At 52.1% G+C, this 23801-nt stretch overlaps 1 protein-coding gene across 4 annotated transcripts; it reads right to left on the bottom strand.

The window, feature by feature from the left end:
• Positions 1–3: 3 nt before the first annotated feature.
• ZDHHC1 (zinc finger DHHC-type containing 1) lies at positions 4–19748 on the bottom strand. 4 transcript variants are annotated; one of them, XM_016163640.2, is made up of 12 exons: positions 19643–19748; positions 13842–13888; positions 12195–12437; positions 7533–7708; positions 5898–5999; positions 5363–5487; positions 5109–5267; positions 4735–4847; positions 1882–1964; positions 1539–1632; positions 1322–1400; positions 819–1223 (listed from the first exon to the last, which is right to left on the bottom strand). In XM_016163640.2, the coding sequence occupies exons 2-12, from the start codon at positions 13848–13850 to the stop codon at positions 940–942; spliced, it is 1467 nt and encodes a 488-aa protein (XP_016019126.2). In that variant the 5' UTR covers positions 13851–13888; positions 19643–19748; the 3' UTR covers positions 819–939. The 4 variants fall into 4 exon arrangements, with proteins under 4 accessions (XP_036087368.1, XP_016019126.2, XP_016019119.2 ...); XM_016163633.2 differs by having other exon boundaries at positions 19493–19733; XM_016163650.2 differs by lacking the exon at positions 19643–19748 and adding an exon at positions 16172–19126.
• Between the last annotated feature and the right edge of the window lie 4053 nt (positions 19749–23801).

The raw sequence follows: 23801 nt of genomic DNA, 5'->3' as shown, positions 1-23801 counted from the left end.
CTGTAGCTCCCGACGCAGCTTTGCGGCCCGGTAGACTATCCCTTTGTAGTCTGGACGTCCTCGGATGGCCCCCAAACGGGAAAAAATTCCCCCCTCCTGGGCTCCACCCAAAGTTCAAAGTAGGCCCCCGCCTCCAGGAGAGATCCAGCTTCCCAGAGCTGCAACCGAAGACAGTTTGAGACTGGGGAGGGGGGTGTGGAGGTGGAGGGTGGGAGGAGGAGAGGACTGTGAGGGAGAGGAAAGGGGCAGAGGAGCCAGAAGATGCCTACCCTCGGTGACAGTGGAGAGTGCGGTCCAGAGCTGGCTCAAGACCACAGCTCTCCAGAGAACATGTGGTATCCCCAGGTCACAACTCTGGATTACTGGGAACGGGAGGGGACAATGAGCAAATGAGGAGTGCCCAGCTCCAGCATCCTGGTACACCGATGGAAATCCCGCCGCCAGGAAAACGCTCCTGGGTCTCTGCTCCCGCTGCTGCCTCCAGAACCCAAAGCCTTCTTCCCCTTATGTTTCCAACTGCAAACTCTTTATCTCCAAGAAAAATAATCTCCAGGCAGTCTTCTAGAATCTTTCCTAACCAGGAGCCTTGTACCTGAGTTCCTCAGGTCCTCGTTTATCTCCATATGACAATCCGGGTGGCCACCCACTGTAAGGGGGTCCACCCCATTCTCTGCCCCTAGGCCGACTGGCAATGATCTGACTCCAGGAGGACCCATGGCCCTTGCCATTAAGATAGTATGCAGTAAATCCGCAAAAGCATAAAAAAGGTTTATTGGAGCATCATGGCCGGTGGGGCGGGTATTGCTGAGACATGGGGGAGGGGGCCGATCCCGCAGCCCTAGGGTCTCCTAAAGTGCATTCCGACGGCGAGGTTGGGGGTGTTGCATAGAGAGAGTCGGGCCGGCCGCTTCTCCTCGGCCCTTCGGCCTCTCGGCCCAGCTAAGCCAGACCGGCCTCCTGGCCGCCTCGCGCCCTGGGCTTGCCACTGCTCGGGCTCACGAAAACGGCGGGCACATGCGCCTGCAGCGCCAGCCCAGACTCTCGGCACCTGTCCCCAGGGGCGGCCAGAGCGGCGCTGCCCAGGCGCGTTTGAGCCACCGGAATCTCGTCCATGGACTCTGCTGACGCCGAGTGGTATGCGTCTGGAGGGCCAGCAGCATGCACCGGGCTGGCACCTGTGGAATCCGAAGACGAGCTGGAGCTGCAGCCCGGCACCCGGGGCCCTGAGGGGATGGAAGGGAAGGTGAGACTAAGGCTGCGACTTTTCCCGGCCCCTTCCTTGGAGCTCCCGGTGCAGGATCCCGTCAGGAAGGGCGCTCACCTGGCAGCCTGGGTAGCTGGGGATCCAGATCCAAGGTCCCAGAGGTCTGCACCTTGTAAACACGCCGCTTCCTCTTTTTCTATAGAGACAGCCGAGAACCTGAGTACTCCTTCCCCTAACCCCGTATCACCAGAAGAAGCAGAGGAGTGGGGCAGGATAGAGGCTTCTTTCCCATCCCCTTCCACCTGGGGTGGGGGCCCAGCACAATAACCCCTACCTGCGGTCGGATTCCTGGGGGCAGAGCGATAGTCTCTGGGGATGAGGGCGGTGGAGGTTCCACTTGGCTGCCAGTAGCAAGAAACCCAGAGGGACTGAGGGGGAAGTGGAAGGGTAAGTGCGGGATTCCACTGATCCCTGAAATCCTACCCAGTTGGAGGTCCTCAAATAAGCCTCCCTTCTTAGCAGACAATAGAAGGGTTACTGATCTGTTCGCAGCCTGAAGCCCGAGGGGCTGGATTCAGACCTGTGCCTTGGCCTTGACCTACCCTCTTTCTCCCACCTCAGATGGCCCTGCCATGACAATGGGGGATGCCCAGCTGGCACATGGCATTCACACTCACTTGGCATTCACTGAGGCAGGCCTGGCTTGGCCAGGGGCTTCTGGGCGCACATGGCTGAAGGTCCGCATGTAGAACTCCATCTCCTGGGAAAGGTGGGGGTCAGGAGGCTGGGCGGTCAGGTGTGGATCCAGGACCTTGAGTCCTGAGCACACCCAATCCTGGATACAACATACCCTCAATGGCCTCTGTGGGAGGTCTGGGTACAGAGGTCTAGGGCTGTCCTCCTCCAGGCCTCTCAGCTGGGAAAACTCCCCTGCAGGATGAGTCTTAAAACACTCATTTCTGGGCCTTATTCCATCTAGTCAAACGCTACCTCCTCCAGGAAGTCCCCAGCCTCATAGGTCCAATGTATCCAGTATAGAGCTGCTCTAGCCAAGGAGAGTGGTGTGGAAGAGGCCCTCAGAGCTGCCCTCTCCTGTTCCTGGCCCCTCCCAGGGCTCCAGTCTCTGAACCGATTTTTTTCCCTAGCTGGGCAGCTGTTCACAGGCTGTCCGTGCACCGAAGCTGTGTGCATGGCTTGAGGGTTCCTGCAGAGATGAATCCTCAAAGTACCAGCCACAATCTCAGCTGCTGGGGACCAGGGGAATATTCAGTCTCCCCCACTTCTACCCTGAAAGGGAAGATAGCGTGGGTGGTGGAAAAAACATCACTGCAGCTCTACTGAGGAACCAGGCTTCTGGGTGAATTCTGTTTAGTCGCTGATCCCAACAGCGACCCCTGGGAGTCTCAGGCTCAAACTCCTGAAAGTGAAGGGGGCCTGGGACCGGGATGTCACAGGAGTGGCCTAGGCCTGTGCCCCAGCATGCAGAATGGGCTCCAGCTACACCCACAAGGACTGCAGGTGAGAAAAGAAAAGCCAGCCCAGGAAGGCCTTCCGTGCTGAGGATGTGGGCAGGAGCTAGGACTCAGAGGCCCCGCCCCACCAGGCGGGGTGGGAGAGGGCACCCGGACAGCTGTCGCCTGCTCAGCAGCCGTTTCTATGGAGACCCGAGCGTCCTGACTAATGCAGAGAGGACAATGTAACAGCAAAGCCGTCTCTAAAACAAGCCTATGTTTGGGGGCAACGGCTCCAGAGTGGGGCCCCTCCCGCATTCCTGCTCAGGGTGGGGGTGGGGAGGCTGCCTGAGGCCCTGGCAGATCTAGGGGACAGAGCCCAGCTGGCCACAGGCTGACTGAGCAAATGCAAAGATTGAAGCTCCAGCAAGCCCTGTGCCCAACCTCTGCCCAGGCTAGCCCTTTGTGGAGATGTGTGGGAGTGCCAGTCTGAGCAGAGAAGCCCTGGGAAACAGGAAGGGGTCAGAGGCCAGTCATAAGGACTGGGGCCTCCAAACAATCTTCTCCCCTATCTTTTTCCTTCCCTAGTGTGGACCTGGCACCCCTCCAGGGTCCAGCAGAGATGGACAAAGTCTATCCTGGTGCCCCTAGGCTCTAGATGGGTGGGGCAGAGGAAGCTGACAGCAGTAGAGAACTGTCCCAGAAGCATGAGGGGCCAGGATGGGACAAGATACAAGTCCTAGCCAGCTAGGGAAGTCTGAGGGTGTCACCAGGGTATCCCAATCAAACTCCCTCCCCACATCAGAGCTGTCCCTAGAATCCTTCCTCAGGACCTTCAACATCTGCACATTCCTGAATGATTCTGTGGCACCTCTCAGCCTCAGCTCTCTCTTCTGCACACCCTTCTTCCCTTGGGGAGGTCTCCCTCCAGTCATTTGCCGATGATATTAAATGTTCTTGCTGCTGGAACATCTGGCTCTAAAGCTTAGGCAGGCAGTGACAACAGGGCAGGGACCCAGAGCCCTCAAGTCTGGATATCCTATGGCCAGCCCTATCTCAATGGGCACCAGCTGTACAGCTTGAGAAAGTCTCCTGCCTACCTCTCTGAACCTCAGACTCCTCTGTGAAGTGGGGTTGGGAATGATATCCACTCCCTAGGGGCTGCCATTGTGCTTACGTGGGGTCAGTGCACAGCACCAGGGCAGATATACAGTACTGTGGCAAGGGGTCTTCACGAACAGCCAGCATTCCTCCAGGCCTGACAGCCCGCCCCCCCCCTTGGCAATGAGAACAGGAGAGGCAGGGTCCCAAGCCCTCCCCCAACCCGCCCACTAGCCTGTGTTTGTGTCCTGTTACCATGGGGACTTGGGATCCAGAGTTCAGACTTCTCAGTGAGGGCCTGCCTGGGCCCCCTGCCTTCCCAGTCCCTGGGGGTTCTGAGGACTGGACCACCCCCACCCCCAGCTGCTGACCTCAGGAAGCAACAGAGCGTGGGAATGGGGATAGGCTGATCAGCAGCTGGGCTGGCCAGGCACTAGCCTGGATGGATCCTGCTTCGCAATGTAGAGACCTTAACTCTTCCCAGGCCCAGCTTCTGTTTAACCTTTCTTGGCCTCAAAATGCTCATCCACAACATGGGTGTGGCAACATTACTTGCCTCATGGGCTGTTTTAAGGATTAAATAGGATACTGGCTATAAGGGCTCAGGTTCACAGGTAGAGAAAACTGGTGACCCGGTCTCTGGTCCACCCCTCTCTCTTTCTCACAGCCCCAATCTGCCCACTCCAGGTTCCCATGTTTCACACCCTCCAGCACATGCTTGCAGCCTGGACCACAGCATACATGGGGACTGGAAAATGCAGGGCCTCTTCGTGCTGTTCCCACACTTATGCAAGGCGGCATGTTCTCAGTACAGGCGTGGCCTCGCCCTGCTGCCCCCAGCACTCCCTGCCCCAGCTGCTGTTCTAGGCCCGCTTCCCTTTACCCTGTCTCATCATTGGTAGCTCGCCGTTTAGCCCCCCCACACACACACACAGGCCCCATCTCCCGCCCCCTCAGCCCTCTGGGCCACTTCTATACCTGAATGGGCCGCATCTTGGGGGGACATGACTCAAGCTGCCTTTGGGCCCCCTTTGCCTCCTGTGGCGGACGATGCTGCACGATGTACTCATAGGTAGTGAGCTTGTGCCACACTGAAGATGGTGAGAGAGGGCTCAGTGCAGTAGAAAGGGGACCCTAAAGTTCAGAGGGGAGGGAGGGTACCCAGTCCCAGGCTGAAACCACTGTCCCCATATACACTAAGCCCATGCGGTGAGACCAGGCCACCACAAGAGCCAGCAATGAGAAAGAACATGACTTTAGAGCTTTAGAGCCCAAGTGGGTACCTCCCTGTAGCCTAGGGACCCTTATCTCCTGCAAGGCAGGCGTGTGTGTGTATGGGGGGGGGCACTTACTGAGATAAATGTGGAAGCAGAGTAGGTGGCCGAGCAGGGCTGTGGAGAGCAGGCCCAGGAGGATGAGCAGGCCAGCCAGGGCTAGGATAGCAGGAGCCTGGGTCTCCACGGGGGCAGCAGGAAGGAACACGAACCACACATCTGTGTGATTCTTCAGGACTGCAAGACACAGGCAGACTGTACTCAGCTGGGCTGTGACCAGTGACCAGAACAGGCCCAGGGTTAGGGGGTAGGAGTAGGCCTGGCAGACTGACCTTCAAAGTGGTGGTTGGTGCGCAGCCGCATGGGGTTGACAAAGAACTCCACGAAGACATAAGTGGCCACCAGCACAAGGAGCAGGACACCCAGTAAGGCAGATGCCACACTGTGTAGAAAGAGCCTGGGCCCAGCCATGGGCAACTGTCAGCACCTGCGTGCTCAGGCTGGATAAGAGCCCAGACCTCAGAAGGACCCATGGTGGGGATGGAGAGCCAGGCTTCTGATACCACAGCCCCAACTCCTCATAAAGCCAAAGGCTTAGGGCAAAGGCAAAGACTGGTGCAGCTCCATCGGGTCCCCACATTTCCCTGATCCAGCTGGAGGAAGATCCCAAACCCCGCCCTCAGCTGTCCCAGGAGGCAGCCATCAAGAGCATCAACCTCAGAGCAGCACATGGCGAATGCACACCAGCACCCAGCTTCTCCAAACACTCCCTTCCCCACCCTGCCCTCAGTGCAGTCTCAAGGTCCCGGCTCTCACACTCAGACCCGCGCATCCCCAGGCCCCCCTGCGCCCGGGGCCCGCTCTCACCGGTAGTTCCTTTCGCCCACACAGTTATTGAGCCACTTGCAGTGGTGGTCGAAACCGCACACGCACTTGTTGCAAGCACTGCAGTGCTTGGAGCGAGCGCTCCTGCAGGAGAGGAGGGAGCATAGCCTATTCGGCCGCCTCGTCCTCCCCTTCGCCTCCGGGCCTGGCTGGAGCGCCGGGCCTGTAGCAGGTTACCCACCCCATTGGGCGCCTCCGTGGGACCGCGGAGCTCCGCAACGGGGAGCGTGCGCGCCCTCTGGTGGGACCGCGGGAAGGGGACTTGGAGGAGGCACTGCTTCCGAAGAGCTGGGGGGACCCGGAGGCAAGAGAAGTAGGTGACATTACACTGTCCCACTCTGGGACGGCACACCGGCTGGCGGTGGTGTGAAACGGAAGCGGGGCTTCCTTTCCAAGCAAGGATCCCTGAGCTGGACCAGGAGACGATGCAGGCATGGAGCCAGGGAGCAGGAGAGAGCCACATCTCCACTTTGGGGGTGCCTGTTTCCCTGTCAGTCTAAAGGAAGTTTACTGGCATTTTTCCAAAAAACCTCAGTCTGTCTGAGCTCATCCAAAGAAAGAGAAGTAAGCTGACATCTGGGTGGACGTTGGGGAAGTTCACTGCAGATGAGGTGAGGCGGGAATGCAAGTGAGTCTCCCAGCCCCAGAGAGGGACCAGGGAAGCCCAAAGGAGTGAGGGAGAGTGGGAGTTCAGCAGAGGGCAGAGCCCTGGAATAGGCAGCAACAGCCAGAGCACCCACTGAGGAACAGCAGCACGGACTGGTGCCTAGTGAAGGAAAGGGTGGTCTGATGCAGAAGTCCTCAAGGCCTTTATGCCCTGGGCTCGCTCTCTCTGTTCTGTAGACAGACCCTCCCAGGCTGCCTGGGTCTTCGGATTAGAAGTGTGGAGCTGGCCTTGGGCCACACCCCCATCCCCAATCCCCAACCTGAGGCTGGGAGACTGGAAGCTCCAGGAAGGTGGAGAGGGGGCTGGGGAGGCCATCTGGACCGGCCAAGGGGGTTACCGCACATTCTGCCTCCTCCTGCCACTAGCAGTGTGAACTGAAGCAAGTCATTTGGCCTCTCTGCACCTGAGTCCTCATGGGTAAATGAAGTTAAGAGTATCAGCTCAGGGACCAGACACACTGCTGGTAAATCTGGCTCTGCAGCCCAATAGACATATGACCTCAGGCAGGCCTCTCAGCAAGAGAGTTTTGGGCTCTTCCTCTCCTGTGAATGAGAAAGATGCTGCCCACCTGCAAGGGTGTTCATAAGCGCCCAGGCACACAGTAAGAACTCAGGTGTTAACTCCTCTCCCCAACCCTATCTGAGAATGCTTGTGAGATGGGTGGGGGTGTGTGGGGTGACTGGCAGAGTTAGTCATCAGAAATGTTTTTAGCAGTCCAAATGTTTCCTATTTTGACCGTTGGAAATGCTAGTCCTCATCTTCTGTTTCCAATCACCTTCTCCTTCACCCAATTCTCTGTCACTCCATCAAGATTCTTGACTGTGTGGAACACGGGCATTTTCAGGATGGCTGTGAAGCCTTGGGCATGCTCCACTCTGCCTTGAGCTCCCTCTGGCAGTTACCCAGGCACACTCATTGCCCCCACACACCCTCAGACCACATGCACTTACACATCCACATCGCACAAATTGCAGTGCAGGTCTTCAATGACGTGTGCATGTTGGCTGCGGTTGAAGATGGGCAGGGGCCCTGCATAACTCTTGTCTCGCACGTTGGCATCTGCTGGATCGATGGAGACAGCAGTCAGGTGTACCACAAGGTGGCCAGCAAAGATGGCGCCCATGCACTGGCCCAGCAGGTTAAAGACTCACTCCATATTCTGCCAGCTGGGAGCCCCACACCTGCTTCCTGTGATGAGATTGCTGCTCTCCACCTCCATGTGACTCCCTTGTACAGAGACTCTTAGCTTGTGCTACCTCCAAGACTCAGCATAGGCATGCCCCAGATGGAAGAGGAGAGGGAATGTCTTGTCATAGAGCTCACAAGCCATCACTACCTGCTACTGCCGAGGGGCCTTGGCCTCAGGCTCCAGGCATGGCACAGGCCCTGGCTGGTCTGACCTCCAAATATGATCTGGTTTCATATTCTAAATGGTGAAGTGAGACTGAAAGAGACCATCCTCTAAGGTCAAGGGACTCAAAATATAAGTTCTAAGCTTGTTTGTCTTGCTTTCACAGGAAGTCGACTGTGAGAGGGAAGCAGCCATCCTCTCTCAGTAGCCAGGCCAGAAGGAAAATCACTTGCAGACAGGGCTTTAGTACCACCCACTGCTCCTCTGATCTGGAATCCAGGTACTCGGAGCCCTGGGGCTGTGCATCTAGGATGGCCTGACACATTCAGGGCCTGACCAGGGATAGCATCATGTCTAATTCCTGGAGTTGAAACGGGACCTATCTGCTCAGTGATTGGATCAAATTCTAGAAATGAATATGCTGAAAACTTGCTTCAAAGTAAAAATTCACCAGTAGATTCTACCCAGACAGCCATCCATGCATCATCTTGCTAGCCAGGCAGATATTATCGCTCCGTCATTCATTCTCTATCCATCAGCTATCCAACTTCCTTTTCTCCCTTCCTCCTCCTCCCAGCAGCCAAATTTCCCTACCTGTCTGTAACAAGCCAGGCTCTGCCCTAATGTGCTGTGCCATAGCTGAAAAAGACGATCCTGTGGCCCATTAAAACCTCTTTATGGTCCTGGCTATGGGTCGCCTCTTGCCTGGTTATTCCATAGTCTCTCAACTCTGCTCTTCCTGTTTGGGTCCCCTTGAGTCTGCCCTTCATTTGGTCCCAAAGTGAGCTTTGAAGAGCTTAAAGTGAAAGGCTTGCCTTCTTAAACTCCTACACTGGCTGTCAATGGCTCCAAGCTAGAGTTTCCCGTTGGCTCAGTGCTGAGGCCCCTTGTGCTATGGTTCCTCTCAAACCTCTCTGGTATCACCAACCGCTACTTTTCACCATTCCCAGCCTCTCTTCAGACACACCGAATGTGGGCGAACATTTAGTTTCCTGCCTGCTCCAACACTTCTACTGTCCCCATACCCTGGTTCATTCATTCAACTGTTTTCTAAGGTCTTTCTCTCTGTCAGGCACTGAGGGATATGGCAGGAGTAAGACGGAATTGGTCCCTAGACTCAAGGAGCCTACAGTCTGGTAGGAAACACAGATGTTAATCAAATAATGCAGGGGTCTCCAATCCCTGAGCCGCGGACCAGTACTGGTCCGTGGCCTGTTTTGTAACCGGGCCACACAGCAAGAGGTGAGTGGTGGGTTAACAAGTGAAGCTTCATCTGTATTTGCAGCTGCTCCCCAGCACTAGCATCACCGCTGATGAGCTCCACCTCACCTCAGAGCACCAGGCATTAAATTCTCATAAGAGCACCAGTCTCTGGTGCCAGAAAGGTTGGGGACCACTGAAATGATGGGTTGACTACAATGAAGAAAGTTCATGGAACTATGTGAGTTTGTGTGACCTCATTTAGTCTGAGGGGATCCAGAAAGCTACCCTGAGGAAGTATCATCACCTCAGGTGAGACTTGGGGAGGAACAGATAACAGGGACCCGGCAGATAACGCAAAGAGGAAAGGAGATTTGACCGGTTATTGGCAGCAAGCAGAGTCCCAGCCAGAAAAGTGGTTCTAGTTCAGCTCAGGGCTGCCGTGCAAGAACGAAGGCCCATGTCACCAAATTCTGGCTTTTCAAAAGGCACCAGAAATCTGGATTTTTATGTGAGGTCTCTCATCTTTTAAATGTTGACAAAAAATAAATAATTTTTAAAACCCAGCACCGGAAAGAACACTTAAAATCTGTCCATTTTGTTATTAATTATCCCTCGATTAAAAAACAATCCATAGGCTAAACTGACTCATGGGCTGTCAGTTCTTGACTTCTGATTTAGTTGGGTGTTGGGGTGGAGCTCTCTCAGAAGAGCTTCCAGACAGAGACCAGTGTTGTCCCAACAGAGAACAGAGGAAATAATATAAGAAGAGGCTGGGGATAGGGCTGAGGCCAGAATGCGGAGAGCCTGGAGCATCTTGAACCTTTTTCCTCCAGGCAGGAAGAAGCCATTAGAGGGTGTTAAGCTGGGGGGCAAATTTATCAGATTTGCTTTTGGAAAGAGCACTGGCTGCAGGGACACAGATAGACTGGTAGGAGTGAGCACATGTGCGAGAACAGGTTGGAAACTTGATAAAGGTGATAAAAGAAAGGGGTGGAGTCAAGAGCATCTGGAGAGGCCGCTGGGCACAGGAGAGGAGGGGAGTTGTGAGCAGCAGGTGTACGTCTGGGCCTGTGGTACTGTTGGTCTAGATGGCTCATCTCCTGTACCTACAGTCTGCTGTATGAGCCTCTAGCCCCATACTTACCATATGATGATCTCCAACCCACAAGGCTACCCTCCAGCTGGAGGCTGAGGACCCCAGGGCACCCTGTCCTGTTTGCCTTTGCAACCCTAGGTCCCAGGCCAGTTTCAGGCTAAGACAGGCATTGGGTACACATCATTACCCTACCTTGTTCCTCAGGGTCCTGAGGGAGCCTACAGAAGGAAGGTGACTTTGATGGAAGGGAAGAGAACCATCCAGGCCCAGAAAAGAGAGTATTAGACAGGGTGGCTCTGTGAGCCTCCACATTGCCTAAAGCAATGAATGTGGAAAGGAAAAACCCCTCCAACTGCGCTACTGCCTCAGAGTCAGCCTGCCTGAGCAGCTCTCTGGCTTCACTGGTAACAGCTGCGTGACCTCAGGAAGTCACTTAATCTCTCTGAGCCCCAGTTTCTTCCTTAGTAAAGTGGGGAGAATACCTTCCTTATAGATTATTATGAGCATCAAATGAGATGATCTAAGTACAAGAGTTGGCACAGTGCCCGGCTCATAAAAGTGCTCAATAAAAGCTAGTTACTCTTGTTTACTGTTATTTGCTCTGATTCTACTTACTCCAAACCACACAGTTATTAACCTGGCTTCCCAGGTACCCTGATGGTAGAAACTCAGGTAATCCCAAGAGAGGGGTGTGCCCATTCCAGATCATGAGAGGAATATTCCATGAAGCATTCTAGTTAGTAGCCCTGACTAAGGCCTGTTGGTCAACTCAAGGAAAGTCCAGTTTTCTTCTTACAGTGCTGATGACTAGGCTCTGGCCCCTAGAGAACCAGGAAGGCCCCCTAGTGACCCTGCTGGTGTCCGAAGATGGCAACCTTCTCTAGAGCCCTTCTCCACACACCTGCCCTTGTCACTCACCAGCCCAGGGCTCTGTGGTTTCTCAAGAGAGCATGTTCATACCTAAGGCTTGTGTGATCTGGTGCTCACATACACATCCTTGCATGCTCCATGGCCCCATTTTGAGAAGTAGGCAGGACTATTCCTGTCAGACAGAGGAAGAGGCCGACACCCAGAGAGCTGGCGGAAGCTGCTCAACCTTGTACAGCTCTGAAAGGGCTGAGCTGAGACCAAACTCAACTGCTAAGTCTATGTCTGAGGCATTCAAGTTTATTCCTGCTAACCTCCTTCAGCTCACCTAGCCCTCCTCCACAAGGAAGCATCTCCTTGAAGCACACACACCAGGGCGCACTTGCACGGGCACCCTCTGGACAGGAGCACGTGGCCGCCTGCTACACTCCAATTTCCAGCCTTGAAGCCACATCCTCTGCTCCTGGGTGTTGTGGCCAGGGCTGAGGCAGTCACAACACTAGGTTCATCAAAGTTCACATTTGTCACTGTTCCCAAAAGCCTCCAGGACATCTTTAACTCTCCTCTTGTCAATTCAACCTCACTGTAAAAGGGCCTGATTTACATAATCAATGAGCTCCTAAACAATCTTGGGTATGGCATAATAATATGTCCATAAATGAAACCACATTTCAAACGTACCAGGAAACTTACTATGTAAAATAATTCTACCATGACTCTTTTGAAAAGTGAAAAATTCTTTTGTAATTGAAATAATTACTCTCTAATTTATCTCAAGCTCTGGACACAAATAGCTTAAAGAGAGCTTTCAGGCTCTCTTCTGTAATCATTCTTGCTGTACCTCAGTTGATGAGGTTCCCATTTGTGCGGGGTTTTAAATGATCTAAGGTCCTTTAGGCCTGTCAACTCACCCTATCAGGAGGAGGGTCGGATAGGGGTTAAGGCCAGGCTAGTAAGTAGCTGAACCACCTGGGGAAGAGATGGAGCCTTCCTGTGCTCTCTGAGGCTCTGGAGCCCAGCTTCAGGCCCCCACCATGTCTTCCATCTACTGCCCCCATAATTCTATGCACCAGCCCCACACTTCCCCAAGGATACAGCATAGCCAGCGGGCACCCAGTAGTGAGGCAGGAGAGGAACAAGGACCCCAAAGCCGATCACAGCGAAGAAGAGGTACAGCAGCCAGGCCACAATCTGGAGTGGATGAGGGGGCCAGCTCCACCCATTCCGGCGGGACCGCTGGCCTTGCAGCTCCGGGGAAGGCCCACTAGCCTGTGCAGGCGCTGTCCACACATTCTCCTCAGGGGCTGTCTTGTTGGAGGGTTTGTTGCAGATGTTCATCTTCATAGGGAGAAAAGTAGAGAAAGCTTTAGCCCGAGGAAGCCCAGGCTGGAGCCCAGAGCCTATGCCTGCAGCTAGGTTTCAGCAAGAGGGAGGAAGCAGCCTGGGACATGAAGCCACCTCCTGGCTACTGTACAGGAAAATCCAGAGCCGTAGCATGATGGAGTCGGGCAGTGGGAGAAGGCGGTAGTAGAGTGCTGGTCTCAAAGCCCCAGAGCCAACTCTGGCCCCAGTGTGGGCCAGTACAAGGTAGGAAGGTCCAGGGTTTATTCAGGACACAGAGTGGCTGCCTGTTACTCAAAGTGTTCTGTCTCCACAACCATCACAGTTAAACCTAATAAGACATGTTCTCATCTGGTAACAATATCAGGCTGGGGCCAGAGCGATGAGAACACATGCTGATTCTGTTAGGATTAGTCACCCCTGTCCTGCAGCCATAACACAAGTGTCAGAGAGGGCCCCTTACCACGTGCTAAGGGAAACAGGGAGTCAGGTTGCCCAGAAGGGGGATCTGGTCTCTGCCATTCAGTAAGCTTGCAATCCCTTCAGGACTGAGGGACCTTGAAAGGTATCCCCTGTGCCTCAGAAGGGATGCCTGAGGCTTCTTGGCTGAGGAGGAGCCAGCATACAGGGAGAGGGGAGGATTCCTCCTTGGTTCCCTCTAGCAGAAGAAATGACCATGTTTCTCTAAGTAAAATCTGGGTCTGGTGGACTGATGCCCTTTGACTCAAGGGCGCTCTGGGAAAGCCAGGCCTTGGCCAGAGTTGACCACCAGGTGGCAGCACTCCCCCACCCCGCAGTCCTTAGGCCCAAGGGTTGGTCTGGTAGCCAAAGCTACACGCAGGGCAGTGGGAGGTGTGTGTGTGCACGCATGGGGGGGGGGGGGGGCGGGGGGCGGTCTGTCATTACAGAAGGAAGAGCTCTACCCTCAGTATCTTCTGGGCTTGAGGTGGGACTAGAGCCCAGGCAGGCAGCACCATACTTACGGAGACAGGCTAACTTGGAGCTCCTGGTGGGAAGGCCAGGAGCTGGGGACAAAACCCTGGCAACTGCACTCCCCTTTCAGGAGCTCAGGCCCACGGGCCAGGGGGTCTGCTTAAGCCAAAAGGTCTTAGCAAACCCATCTTGGCACATCTGCCTGGAACGCCTTCATCGCTTCTCAGCCCCCCAAAATGTGACTGGAACTTCAGAGCCTACTGCAAGCATCTCCTCATCCAGGGGTGCACCCAGCGGAGTTGGGGCCCTCACGATGTCTTTACTAGGCAAGTCACTTTGCCATCTGGAACACTCTGCCATCCTCGTGTCTGCCCCCTGTTACGCCAACTTCCCCTAAGGGCAGCAAACGCGCTGTGATTCATTCACTTCTGTTTCCCACATCTGCTCCACCAAGCACCCAAAACATACCTTGGACATAGTAGGTGCTCAGTAAATGTTTGCTGACTTGAAAACATCTGAAATAAAAGAAAACGTGGGCATGGTAAATGATGTGGAACCCTGGTCCACCCGAAGCCACCTGGCCACTCTGCCCTGCATTCAATCTGCACAGGCACCATGTATCCAGCCCTCCCCTGCCCCAGCTCCCCCTGCCCACTGACTAGTACCCCAAGTGCTGGACATCTGGCCTTAGCCACTCTGCCTTCCGCTAAGCCAAGCCTAGCTAGCATATCTGAAGTCACCTCTGAGTAGCCTCATCTCAAAGCTAAATGAAGTGACCTTAGTTTTCTCCCCGGGACTCAACTAGAATCCTTTGGTCATTTGCCTGTCTTCAATAAGAAGCAGTGAACAGTGAAAAAAGAGCCCCAGCTTTGGCGGAAACAGATCTAGGTTCAAGTCCTGCCTGGCTCAGCTGAGCGGCCTGAGTTTCTTCATCTGAAAAATGGTGTAGGGGTATCTACCCAGGGCTGTGTATAGATCAGTGATGCTGTAGGTAGTCTTGACACATAAATGCTCCCTAAATAGTAGACATCATAATTATCCTTAAAACAGCCCTCTGGGTTGTCCTCATCTCTCCACATTGTGGCTACTGCACCTGATATTCTATGAGGTTTATGTCCAAAGGATGGGGTTGGTCGAAGTTGCTGTCTTATGTCAGTGGTCCCAAGGAACACATTGTCATAAGGGCTGAGCCACTGGATCACAATTCTAACCTTCCCATCTTCAATCAAAGGTGACAAAGATGACCAGAAAGCTGACATCATTTCATACGGAATGTACCCAGAGGTAGTAAATCTTTGTCCTTAATTTTTAGAAACAGTCAAAGATCATCAGGTCAAGCCCTGTGAATACAGTTGAGCTGGGTGGCTCTTCTTTGCGGGGGCGGGAGGGGAGGGTCAGATCCCTGTGGTCTGCACACATCGCTTCTCCAGGCTTCTGCAGCCCAGATACCTGAGGTGACAGGGGTCACCATAGGCCTACACAAATAGCCTTGGGGGGCACTGACTCTAAACCGGGGTACCTTTGGTCCAGAGAGGTAGCACTGCATGAGACTGTGGATGAGGGCACGGTGCTGTCAGTTAGGTCTAACTCCCCTGCAGCAGTGAGTGGCAGTGCTCTAGGGTTAGATACCTGAGCTGGTCAGGAGGCATGCCGCCTGTCCCAAAGCCGGGGCCAGCCAACTCTTAACTGATGACATTTTTCCCTTGCAGAGCTGGTGACCACAAATTTCTTTTAGTCCGAAATATTTTGATTAAAAAGACTGGGACATCAAAGAGAACCAAAGATGAGGCCTTAAGCACAGACGGGACTAAGCATTATCACCAAACCTAGGGACTTTTCTGGCCATCTCTCCCTCTCGGTGCTTCTCTAGAATAGATTGAAAGATGCGTGGCTCTGCCCCTGGACACCGTGGCCAGCTCGTGCTCTCACACCTTGGCCCAGTCAGCACTTATTGGGACCCAGCCCCCGTGTGCACAGAGGATGGAAAGACAAATGAGACCAAGCTCCTGCCCTCAGAAGCTTGCTTTCTGGGGACCCAGACAGACTTAGACAGACATCAGGGCAGTGGGTGAATGGGTATTTGGGCGGCCTTGAAAGGGCTGACCACTCAGAACACAGGGTAGATGAGGTTGGAGGGTGGGGTGGGCAGAGTACAGAAGGAGACAGAGATGAGACCTGGGGAGCTGCAGAGTTAGATGACAGGGGGCCTGGGAGGCCAGGGGAGGAAGTATGGGCAATGCTGAAAGAGCCACAGTGAGTCACAGGAAGTTTAAAGCAGGAGAGTGACAGGAAGTGATTGGGGTTTAGGAAATCTTTCCAGTCACAGAGAAGGAGGGTATGAGAAAGGGCTCGTGGGGAGGTGACACCATAGCAACAGACCTATGCTTTGGGAGGAGTTGGTAGGGAGGTGGAGGTCAAGCCCACAAGTTCCCCGCTGCCTACCCAGTGTCCCCCACTGCATCTTTGGTGGGCTGAGAGCTATGTGGGCCTTGATAAATGAGTCTTCCTGTACCTTCTGCTGCCGCAGAACAACCCACAGAGATAAGCATGTGGAGACAAAGACAAGAGGGAACAGGCCGCCTGGAGTATTAGAACCAAAGGTAACTGCTATGTTGGTAAGCCACGGATCCATTTGGCTTCTGAGGCAGGTTGGAAGGGCTGTGTACGCCCCTCCTTTTTCCCAACAAGGTAAAAGTGTTCATGTTACTGTTTACTTGCTAAATGCCTAAAATAGCATTTTCAAAATAAGGTTAAGCTACCTCGATTTATAAGCCTAATTTAAATGAGGGAAATCTTACATTTCAAGTTATCAGTATGAACTATAGAATAGTTGCATGACTGATCCACTTCTCTCTTGCTCATCTCTGCTCCCACCAAAAAATTGTATTTCGGAATGTGGTTCTGTCATTCATGCATGGTTGTCAAAAGAACCAGGATGAGGTAAAAAGTACCAGCCCTAGAGAAGCTGTGGGCATTCCTGGATTCCTGCAAGATGGCTGAGGATTTCAGGAAAAAATAAACTCAGTTATTAAAGGTTTTGTAGAGAGAGACACAGAACTGGGAGGGTAGAGTGATAAGGTCAGAGAGGCGATGGGGGCTCCATCAGGGACTGGAGGGCCTGGGGACCTGAGCCGCCAACAAGGAGAGGCAGGTTGGCGCCAAGGACGAGGGCTGACCCAGAGATAAGAGCCTGATTCCAGTTCCTGCACTGCCTCTCACAGATTGAGGAACCTGGCTGGGGCGGGGGGTTGGCGGGGTGCGGCAAATTTCATACAGCCACCTCTATGGGTCTCTCCTTTACTCATCTTTCAAAAAAATTAGCTGGAAGGCAACTTGGCAAAGTCTACAAAACTTTAAAACACATATACCCTTAGGACCACATTCCATTTCTAGATATTTATCTTATACATATACTCACAAAGTATCACAGAGATACACTGAAGTCTTGTTCATAATAATAAAGGACAAAAAGCAATATAAACAGACTATGACACATCCACACAATGGAATGCTATACAACATCAAAAACAACATAAAAAACAATGCTATACAACATAAAATTTTCTTAAATGATCATTAAGTAGAAAAGCAATTGCTGTAGAAAGCGCTACCAAGTGAGTAAACACAAAGGCAGATGAACAGACATCTATATGCACAGATTCTCTCTAGAAGGAAATGCAAGGAAGCAAACAGGGCAGCCTTAGGGAAGATCTAGTGGCCGAGGGTAAGATAGAGATTTTTTTTTACTGTATACTCCTTGGTGTTGTTTGAACATTTTTTTTTTTACCATGTGCCTGTACTGCTTTTGAAAAATAAAATTATGTCAAATAATAAATAATTGAGTGGTGTCAACTCTTGCCCTCCTGGCGCCATTGGGCTGCCATGTGGACAAAATGTGCTCATGTGATCCAGAACCCTGTACCACACCAGACAAACAAGGAACTCCTGCCTAACAACCGTGCAACAAGAGTGCTTGGTTTTAGCTCAGTGCTTCCTCACTCTCAAATGCAATTCTGAGTCTTTCAGCTGCAAATCTGTGAAGAGCCACAGAGCTCCCTACAAGCTGCTGGGGGTCTTGTCCAAGCCAAAACCAGACAATCAGACAGCAAAACAGAGGCGTTGCTGGGCAGGACCTTGTTCCAGTCCTTGGCCAAGGGCCAGTTCAGTTCCTCATGACTCCCAAACCCAAAGGGAAGGTGCACGCCACAGGGAGGTTTTGCTCCCAACCATCTTTTCTTTTGGCTAGAGGATTTATGGTTGCTATGCAAGTGATTTTCTATGGATATTTCTAAATAAGTTATCTGTTTTGTCCCAGGATCTGCTTTTAAAATAACTTTCACCAAGATTTAACAGATGCTCAATGTAACCACTGAAAGGAAGGCTGGAAAGAAAATGTTACATGGTGCATAATGCTTTACAGTACAAAAAGTCATTTTAAAAAAGAATTCTTAGGGGGCAAGACTTTATTAAAATTCTTCACTGGTGCCAGAGAAGTCTCTGGCCTTAAAATTCTGGGAAGTGGCTATAGTTTGACTAGGAGATATACATCACAACAATTCCCAGAATACCAACTGGAATTTCAAGCAGTTCCCCTAGACCTCCACAGCTACTGGTTTCAGGTGCGGCTGGGCTCCTCACATAAACAGCATGCAGAGGTCTCATGCTCGGGCAAGAAAAGCTTGTAATCTCAGTCATTCCTGAGTTGATGTGGTCTGCAAACATTTTCTGTGCCATTCCCCGCCTGAAGCAACTGCTACAAACGAATTTAAGTTAAGGTAAGGAAAGGGGACAAGAAGGAGTGCAAATATGGAGCAGAAGAAACAAGGCCAATGAGCAGAGGCAAGGGTTGTTGATTTTCACCAGGAAATCAACTCACATGACTGCAGGAGCAAGCCTTGAGGAACACCCATTAAGAAGCAGTCATTAAGAACAAAGTTGTGACAGAACAAAGTAAGAAAAACAAAAGAAAAAAAAACTGACTAGTTAAGTACCAATGTTGCTTTATTCCATCTCATGGTGAGTATCTGTATAGAAACTCCACCATCCCTCACCCATTTCTAAACCCAGCTCTCCTTCAATAAGGGAAATTAAGCCGCGTCTTACCACCTCTGATGCCATCACCCTGATCCAAGCCTCCATCATTGCTCCCCAACAGTTGTTTCAATAATAACCATCACTAGCACTTAGAGGGCACTTCTTCTGTGCCAGACACTGCTCTAAGTGCTTTGACGAAATTCACTTATTAAATCCTCACAACTCTCTGAGTTAGGTCCTATCATTTCAAACTGTTCTCATAGACTTCTCCAGTCATTGTTCTCAGAGGCGGCAGGCCCCTCACGTTCTCTCTCATAAACAATGTGCAGAACAACATCTGCGTGTCACAGGATACTGAGGCTCAGAGAGACTAAGTAAGCTCATCTAAGAGGCACAACTAGACTGGCAGAACTAGAATGACCCTCAACTGACTTCCTGGTGTGCTCTATCACCACCCTGCTGCCCATGGAAACCCGAGTGAGGTGAGCTTTTCAAAATTTGAAACTAATCAAAACTCTTCAATGGTTTCCTCTTCCTACTAAAGTTGAAACTCCCACCACATCCTTCAAGGTTTCCTCGCCCTTTCACTCTTTCTGTTCTTTAATTGTACTTTGCTGCCCCCGGACCTTTGCATTTGTTTTTCCCTTTCCCTGCTTCACAATGCTGGCTCCTTTTCAACCTTCAGGTCTTAGCTTCAGAGTCGCCCTCGACAGCAGACCCTCCCTGACCACCTCCCTCCATTTCATCTCCAGAGCACTTATCCCCGCCTAAAATCACTTTAGTCCTGTATTTGGTGCCTGTCCCACTCCACCACGACCACCACCACCACCCGCCCCGGTCCCCTCTGAACACTCTGTGGGTTTTGGAGACCGGCCGCGTGTTTGGAGGCCCCGCGCCTGGCACACTGTCACAGTAAGCGCTTGATGCAGATTTGTGAACCGGATAAATACTAGAAAGAAGCTCCGCGCTCTGCCCAATCCCTGGAGCTCCGGCTGCGGGCTCCAGAACCCGGCTAGGCGGCGGCAGACACAACCCGGTGGCTCAGGGCAGGCTTCGAGGTGAGAACCGCGGCGGGGGCTCCTCACCTGCGCGTCGTGACGGCCGAGCCAGATCGGCCCTGCCAAGGTCACCCAGCGGTTCACCACCCCCCGCGCCTGGCCGTCCACCCTCCCTGGCGCGGCCGCGCTTCAGATCCTAGTGGCGGAGAGGGCCCCCGGGACTGGGCAGCGGCGCACCTCGGAGCGAGGCCCCATTCCGGGCCGCGCAGCGATTAGGCCGGCGAGTCCTCGGGCTCCCGCTCCAGACCGCTGGCTGCACAGACGGGCCAGGCCGTGGCGGTGTGGGCCTCGTCCGGCGCTGGACCCGTTCCCCTGGCAACGGCGCGGGCTACGGCGCCCCACAGCGGCCAAACCGCGCTGCGTCACTTCGCGCGGGCACCGCAGTTGAGGTGGGTCCCGCTAAGGACCCCCTGGAGCCTCAGCCGGCCCATTTCCCTTTCCTTTCCAACTCTTCTCCTAGAAACCTCGCCCACCCCACCCCAATCCACAGCTTCTCTTCTGGAAATTAACTTGTTTCAAAAGCGCCCCCTCCCAGTTTCTCCCGAGACCACTACTCTCAGGAAGCTCAGGGAGACCCCTGCACACTGTAATCAGAGTGTGTACTGGACATACTGTGGGGAGCACCCAGGAGATCCCTGCTCTTCAGGGAGATCCCAGGCTAAGGAGGAAGATGGCTAGAGAAATAAATACACAAATAAATATGCAGGTGCCCCATAATATAAAAATGTGAAGTATAAGAGCTTAAAATATGTAGCACAAAATAACTCCCTTCTTTATTTTCTTTAAATCAAGCATAAATCCTACCTGGAGGCCGCATCTTCCAGGCTGGTGGAAAATTCAATCGTGGTCTCCACTGGGCTTCTCTTTCTCAGGTTATTCCAAGACCCAGGATCTCCTAGAGCAACAACGAGCCTGAGAAATACCCTCGGGCCATGGGTCCTCTCTGGCACTGAGGCCATAACCATTGTCCCATCCATAGGGACTTTCAGTTTTTGGCTTTGTGGGGCTAAGCCTGCTGCTCCAGGGCTGCCACAGGACAGGCATCTGCTTCCTCTGTTCCAGAACCTGTAGACTCTCTTCTCGTTCCCTGCCTGAGGAGCCTCCCGGCAAACCTGGCTTCCCTGAAAATTCCCTCTCCCCTTCTCCTTGGGGACACTCAGAATAGACGCTTCTATGAGCTTGGGCTTTCTTGAAAGACAGAAAGAGCCTTTGTCTTCTGCCAGCGGTCCTATCCATATCTCCAAGGCCCTAAAACAGTAAGCGGCTGGCTGGTTACCTGTTTAGAAAGGACTGGACAGAAAACACCCCATCTCTAAAATATACGTGCGCAAGCATACAATTAAAGTAACATAACAACTGCTTTGTCACATGCCAGTTGGGAGTCTTGTACAAGTGATTTTATCTCTCTTATGATTTAAAGTCTTGTTTTCAGGATCGATAAACTCAAACTCGATGTGGAATCAATATCGATGCAACTCTGGCCTCAGAAATACAAGATGGCTCCTTAACTCTTATCTGGAATTGGAGAATTTAGGGCCAAACAGAAATGATAACCCAGAAATCAAGGTGGAGAATGAGCCCATGTATGCCCACAGAGAGAAGAGGGCCCCAAGAGTCACAGCCATCTAGACCCTTGGTCCACCTTCTTCCCAGGTACCTCTCCTGAATATCCCATAGGTATCTAAATGCAACACATCCCTACATGCCTTCTTCGTCCTTGCCACAAACCTGCTCCTCCTCTTGGGCCCTTCAAAGTCACTGCTATCTACCCAGTCCTTGCCTATCTCACCCCAGCTGTCCCCAGGCCCAGGCAGTCCTCTATCTGAAACACGTTCTGTGTCCATTCTTCCCATTCCACTCCAGCCAAGATCACCAGCACATTCTCTACTAATGTTACAGCAGCCGCCTCTTTGATCTCCCTGGGAGGATCATCCTTCTCCTAGCTGCCAAATTTATCATTCTTTCTCTTAATTTGTTAATGTGGATGGTAGTCCCACTTTAACAAGTTAAGTCCCCCAAATAACAACCCCCAAAGAAGTCCACATCTTAATTTCTGGAACCGATGAACATCTTACCTTACATGGCAAAAGGGACTTTGTAGATGTGACTAAGTTAAGGATCTTGAGATGGAAGATTACCCACATAGGCTCAAGGGCCCTACAAGGGCCCTTGGAAGAGGTAGGCATGAGGGTCAGCATGGGAGAAGGAGATGTAATGATGAAAGCAAAGGTCAGAGAAATTTGAAGATACTGCACTGCTGGCTTTGAAGGTGGAGGAAGAAGCCTTGAGCCAAGGAATGCAGGTGGCCTCAGAAGCTGTAATGGCAAGAACTCTCCTAGAGCCTTCAGAAGGAACCAGTCTGCTGGCGCTTCAGCCAAGTGAGATCCACTTCAAACTTCTGACCTCCAGAACTGTAATAAATTTGTGCCATTTTAAGCCACTAAATTTGTGGCAATTTATTATAGCAGCTATAGAAAACTAGTACAGTGGATTTCAAATAAGGTTAAGCGCACATACATATAACCAAGTAAAGCTGTTTTGTTTGAAACAAAAATCTGAGTAACAATTCAGATTCCCTTGATGTCTGAATGACTCCAGTCTAGGGTCTCTGAAAAAAGGACTCTCTCTGGCCAAATTTGCTTTTTAAAGGTACAGGCAGTTCAATCATATTCTTCTGAGTCTTTAATCATCATGTGGTCTCCAATCCAGAACCTGATACTGCCCAGGGCATCACCTACTGAGGAAAGCCGCACGTTGCCTGCTCCCAGGCAGGCAGATAGCAGAGAAATATTCCTAATTTGAAAACACCACCTCGTCATTCTTCTGTTGAAGGTATTCAGAGCTCCTTTTATCTGTGGGATCAATCAAAACGCCAAAGCATGCCTTCCTAAGCCCTGCTCAGTGAATTCCTGTCCACCTCTTCATCCCTGTCCCCCGTGAGGCTTGTGCAACTCCTAAAACCCGCAGCATTCACTCCCACCCCCAGGCCTTTTCCCACAGGGTTCTCTTTACTTGGAGTGTTGTTCTCTCTCCTCCTACCCACTCTGGCCAATTTCTATGAAAACGTGACACATTTTTCTGGAATAGAAGTCAGTCCCCCTGGGAAGGACTTGTTGCTCCCCAGAGCTGCTGCCCCTGACCTATAAGGCAGGCCTGTCTGCCCAAGGTGGAAGAACCCATGCCACAGGGAGAAAAAGCCCAATTGTTGTGAAGGTTTGCACACACACATGTGAGAATTTCCCAAGGTGGCTTATGTGGCTCCTAAAATTGCCAGAAGAGACCCTTGGGCAAGCAAGTGGGCAAAGGTGGCTCAAATCGCCCTAGGCCAGAACCAGCAGCCTGTCTGCCGATCTGGTGTGTACCCAGGCTTCCTGGGACACGTCGCTTGTCCCAGAGCAGGTCAGTAGTTAGCTATTTCAATCCCAGTTCTGCTAGTCACCAGATGGGCAAATTTCTTAACCTCTCTAAATCTCATTGTTCCTATGTGAAATGGGATAACAGTAGCTACTGCGATGGGTTATGATGAGGCCTGAAAATGCAGTCATGCCTATAAAGCACACAGAGCATTCAGTTAGTAGTGGACATTGATACACATAAACTAGACTTTACTTGTCTTTCTGCCAGGAATGATGCTATCCATTTCATCAACTAATGGAACTAAATATTAACGATCAGATAAGCCTGGGTGGGACACGGTCAGCCACAGTTCTTGCTTTCTGAGTCCACTTCATCTGGGTCACGGTACCCTTTCCAACAGGCCGTGGATGAGTCAGCCCATTCACTTGGCTCTTCTTCATGGCCACCAGCAGCTCTTGCCCTCGCAAGCACAGCGGCCTCCTGACTGGTCTTTCTGCTTCCGCTGTAGGCTCCCCACACTGTGAGTCGATTTTTCTCACAGCTTGTGGCTGTCTTTAAAAAAAAAAAAAAGAGCCATGTTGATTATTTAACTTCCTGCTTACAACCCTCACCAATTCCCTGCTCCCCCAGGGAGCAGTATTTCGATATACCATGAAATTATGATCAAAACCTCCTCCTCACCACAGCCTCTAAGACCTCCCTTGCCCCCTGGCTCTGGCCAACCTCTGCGGCCCCATGGCCTCCCTTTCCCTGAAGCACCAGGATCTCTCTAAACTAGGGCCTTTGCATGGGATGCTCTTGATACCTAGAGTATCATTTCCTCTTAGAAAGCTTTCTCTGAACCTCAGAATAAAAGAAGTAGAGCTCCCATAGCACTGTGGGAGTCTGCTTTCTAGTTCCTTCTGTCAGTGATTCCTTGATTGTGTAGTGATCTGATTAGGGGCTGTCCCTCCAGACAGACAGAGAGGCCACAATGATG

The sequence above is a fragment of the Rousettus aegyptiacus genome, unplaced genomic scaffold, assembly GCF_014176215.1.
Source record: "Rousettus aegyptiacus isolate mRouAeg1 unplaced genomic scaffold, mRouAeg1.p scaffold_m13_p_14, whole genome shotgun sequence".
NCBI classification, from domain to species: Eukaryota; Metazoa; Chordata; class Mammalia; order Chiroptera; family Pteropodidae; genus Rousettus; species Rousettus aegyptiacus.
Note: the sequence above shows the minus strand (reverse complement) of the source record. Positions and strands in the feature narration are given on the sequence as shown.

What these genes read in the sequence shown, in the direction of transcription:
- ZDHHC1 (XM_016163640.2), bottom strand. An exon ending in CACCAACCACCACTTTGAAG is followed by an intron (nt 5,268 to 5,362) that starts GTCAGTCTGCCA and finishes TGTGTCTTGCAG; the next exon opens with TCCTGAAGAATCACACAGAT. An exon ending in CCAAGATGCGGCCCATTCAG is followed by an intron (nt 1,965 to 4,734) that starts GTATAGAAGTGG and finishes CACCTTTCCCAG; the next exon opens with GAGATGGAGTTCTACATGCG.